This window comes from Anneissia japonica, unplaced genomic scaffold, assembly GCF_011630105.1.
Source record: "Anneissia japonica isolate Jap-2015-1 unplaced genomic scaffold, ASM1163010v1 scaffold466_len1169948_cov191, whole genome shotgun sequence".
Taxonomy (NCBI): Eukaryota; Metazoa; Echinodermata; class Crinoidea; order Comatulida; family Comatulidae; genus Anneissia; species Anneissia japonica.
Window position 1 is genome coordinate 153,438 of NW_022689540.1, and position 4,502 is coordinate 157,939.

Sequence of the window (4,502 nt, forward strand, 5' to 3'; positions counted from 1 at the left end):
CAGTACAGGGGGGAGATTGTATGAATATACAAATGAGTTACAATAAGAATACTAGAGCGCTGACTCCACACGCGCAATCTTTTGTACTGCCAGCAACATAACACAACAAACAAACACACGCTATATGCACGTTATCGTCTAGGTGTATCTTCCCCTAACTACCAGCCGGTATGTCAGTGTATAGCAATGAAGTCAAAATGCTAGAATGAAACCCCGGTTTAGACAAGTATAATCGTTCCTAGCGCTCTCAGAAATACCCTGAGACGAGTATACTCAACGCTGGGGCGCGCACGTGTTAAAAAATGGGGAGAAAGGAGAAAATGTGCTCTTATAAAAAAATGTAAGTGATGTTGCTATTAAAACGTACAACGTTACTCGTATCATGATGATCCTTTAATACAGTATACCCCTCACGGGTTCAATGGATAGATAGCGTATACATACAGTATAATTATGCTTATACCTCTGTATAATATGTTTTCTGTCGATGCCAAGATTAAAAATGTTGATTAATTTGTTTTAAATGCTTCTAGTTGTTTGAATCAGCTCATTTACAGTCGCTTTTAATCCACTCTTTATATCAAACTTTGCTATTATTCATTTAAAAGCAGAATTGATTTTGAATTTTTATTCGTAATGGTTACGAATTTATACAGTAGTATTTTTCATTTGAGAAACAATTTGCTTGTTTCTCCATGTCCTCCACTGGTATTTTTTTGATAGGCTGGTATTTTTTTGATAGGCCCTATCGCTGTGTTCACGGACATATAGAGATTAACATGATAAAATGCCTTCAAATTAGTCTACTAGGACGTAAGAAAGCAAGTTTTTTCGGGCCCTTAGGCCCCTGGACCCCGGCCGGGGGCCCTGGGCGTCCCCCTGGCCCCCAGCCTGGTTGCTCGCTGCGCTCGCAAAACGCACCCCCCCCCATTAAAAAAGCTGGATACGGGCCTGGCATTAGGCAAAACAAAAGTGGGGGGGGGGGATTATGTTGCCCTTAATATGGGAAAAAAGACCGTAGGTCGGTCGGATTTTATTATTTTATTTATTTATTTATTTTTTGTAATACCTGAAATAGGTTAGCCCTGAAATTACAATCCCTCCTAATATAAAGATCCTAGGCATAAGGCCTCGTAGGCACCACAATTGAACGATGACAAGCTTGACGAACAAAAAATATAGTCAAAGTAATGATGGAATAAATACTAACCAAGTGAATGTTTAAATAATTTAACCGAAAAATATCTGTTTAAAAAATATTTATTTGGCTTTGAAATGTGAAATAATTTGTGCATCCGATACACGATCACGCACGGACAGGTCGAGCAAAACCATACTATGGCTATGAAAAATGGCCAAACAAGAGCCTTCTATGTAATAAAATCGAATTCAACTTTTTAAAAAAATATATAAATAAATAAAAAGAAAAAGAAAAGAAAAATATTTTGTTATTATGGCTGGCCCGAAACCGTAGCGGAGCCTAAAATGTCTAGCTATGTACCCTCTGGCTTTAAAGCGATTGCTGGACCTAAGCCTGTATTTATTTGTTGTCCTGTGTACCGTAAGTTAATTAATACGATTCAAGGGCGGATCTGCGTTGAAATTTTCGTGGGTTGGGGTAAAAATATTTCAAAAAAACACCAAAAAGAAGGGGGTCGGGGTCCTTCCCGGAAAACTTTGATTCCTAGATAGCGGGAAATGAACTCCCGACTTCTGAAGTGTCTTTTAATGACTTTTAAGTCAAAATTCAAGGTTTTATGCCCTCTTAAAAACGGTCATGTAAATTTTTCTCATTCTTTATTACAGCAAAGAGGCCTATAATGTGTCTAACGATATATAGGTTAGGCATACATACCAAATAAAGATAAAACATTATTAGTTGCATACGTATTCTTTTTTTCAAAATGAACCCAAAGGAAAAGAATTTTTATTCCTGATAGCCTGTCTGAAAACGGTCAGGTAAACTCTCTCATCCTTATTACAGTCAATAGCCTGTTTGTATATATACATAAAAATTGAGTAGTTGCATATCGTATTTTTTTCCCCATGAATCGATGATTTCCAAAGAGAACCGGGGGGTCGGGAAAATGTTGGTTCTAGATGCCGGAATGAGCTTTCCCGACTTTTATAATGACTTTCTTTAATGACTTATGAGATGTCTTTATAAATGACCTAAGTCATTTAAAGTTCTGGTTTACCCCCTCTTGAAAACAATTCAATAAATCAATGAACCTCAAACAGAAGGAGGGGTCCGGATTTTTCTCGGGAAAATTTTGATTCCTAGCTGGTGGAAAATGAGAATCCCTGACTTCTGAAGAGTATTAATTACTTTTAAGTTCTTCTAAATTCAAGGTTTGCATCTTTTGAAAACGGTCCGATAATTTTTTTTTTCTATTTATTATTACAGTAAATAGGCCTATTATGTATTTATGTATGTACCGGTAGTTATTCAGAAACAAAAAGTGAGTAGTTGCATACGTATACTTTTATTTCATGAATCGATGAATCCGGTCTCCGCAAAAAAGAAAGGGTGTCGGGGTCCTCCCCGGAAAAAATTTTTGATTCCTAGATGGCGGAAAATGAGCTTTCCCGACTTCTGATCCCATGTAAACTCACAAGTATTTTTTTTTTTTTTTGCCCAAGAGGGGTCCGGACCCCTTTCCAGTAGATCCGCCAATGCGATTTTTTATTCAAGCAACCACTAGTTATACACGTTAAAGAACAGGCTAGGCCTAGATCTAATTGTGGCTTGACAGATGAGCGCGAGAGATCTGATGTTACGTGCATACATCGTCGTCGTCGCGCTCAATTCTCAAAATTATGCCTTCTATTTTAAGGATTTTACGCCTGCATCTGTGGCCCGATTTTGATGAAAATACTTGTCTGTTTTAGATTGTATGTTCTAAATGTTAATTTCAGAAGTAGTATTTCTTGAATTTGTAGTTGAGTGAAAAAATTTTTAAAAATGCAGACACGATTTTTTGATAAATTTTGGTTGGTCGCGGAGGGGGCAACACAAAATAATTTTGTTTGGCCTTATCACTGTGCGCAATTGGAACCAAACATGGTGTCGCGCACAGTAGTTAACTGTCTCGGTTTTTTATTAAATTCATCCTATTCCTTATCACAGTGCGCAATTAGAACTAAACTAGGAATAGTAGCGCACAATAGTAAACTACCTCGTATTTATGAAGTTCATCGTATTCCTTATCAATTGATCGGCAATAAGAACCAAACTGGGTATGGTTAATGGTTATTAATTTATAGAGCGCAAAATACAAAAAGTCTCTAAGCGCTATCAGGCAAGTGTAAAGATGGAACGGAAACCAAAACCACAAAATAAAAAGAAGTGAAATTTGAATACCATGCCAGCACCCAAACCGAAGTATGGGGATACGCCCTCATCGCTGGCTAGGGTTCAATCTAATTGAACTACAGTCAGCACCTGTTGAGTCTCGGCCATCTCGGATTCGGACGCCTCCTATCCTAGTTAAAGCAATAAAAGCTAGCTGGCATGGAAATAGAAAACAAATAAATTAAAGGGACGAGAATAAATGGGTCTTAAGTCGTTCTTTGAAAATGGTGACAGAAGGTGACTCACGAATAAATAAAGGTAACAAGTTCCACAACTTGGGCCCAGCAACCATAAACGATCGCTCCCCACAAGACTTTAACCGAAAGGATGGACAATAAAGATTGGTTGAGTCAGTTGTTGACCGGAGGGAACGAGTGCAAGTTGCAGAACGAACCTTAATTAATTTGGAAATGTATTGTGTTGATAACTTGTGAATTGATTTGTAAACATATAAAAGTACTTTGAATTCAATACGCTGTTTCACTGGCAACCAATGAAGACGACGAAGAGTAGGGGTGATGTGATGGAATTTAGGTGTCCCAGTGACAAGACGAGCAGCGATGTTCATCAATAGCTGCAGCTTTCTAATTGATGGTAATGGTATTCCGTAAAGGACTCCATTACAATAATCCAATCTTGATGTAACTAATGCAGGTACAAGTTTTGAGGTAGCATCTTCATTTTAAAAACGCCTAACTGCCTTGATGTTGCAGAGATGGAAGGATACTACTCTGCATGTGTTTGTAATATGTCTAATCATGGATAGTGTGGAGTCAAACGTTACACTGATATGTCGCACCTCAGAAGATGGAATGATGTAGGTGTCTCCCACGCGGATGTTTTCAATGATGGGTACATTTAGACGGCGTTTAGGCTTTATATACAGCACTTCTGTCTTGTCTGTATTGCAGCAAAGCATATTGATAGACAGCCATCTATGAACATCATCAATACAACCTTCTAAGTTGCGAACTGTCTCTGCGGCAGCCTCCGGACTAAAAGATGTGTACAATTGCGTATCGTCGGCATAAATGTGATATTTAATACCGTGTTTCTGAATGATGTCACCAAGAGGACGTACGTAAATAAGGAACAAAATGGGCCCCAAGGTAGAACCTTGAGGAACACCAAAATTCACTGGGACTGG

General features: G+C 38.3%; 1 protein-coding gene across 1 annotated transcript in view; it reads right to left on the bottom strand.

The window, feature by feature from the left end:
- Nucleotides 1–4,037: 4,037 nt before the first annotated feature.
- Nucleotides 4,038–4,502, bottom strand: part of LOC117125477 — a 1,577-nt gene continuing 1,112 nt past the window's right edge. Inside the window, exon 2 of the mRNA XM_033271975.1 lies at nucleotides 4,038–4,255. Coding sequence (XP_033127866.1) covers nucleotides 4,038–4,255 — 218 coding nt within the window. The remainder of the gene's footprint in view (nucleotides 4,256–4,502) is intronic.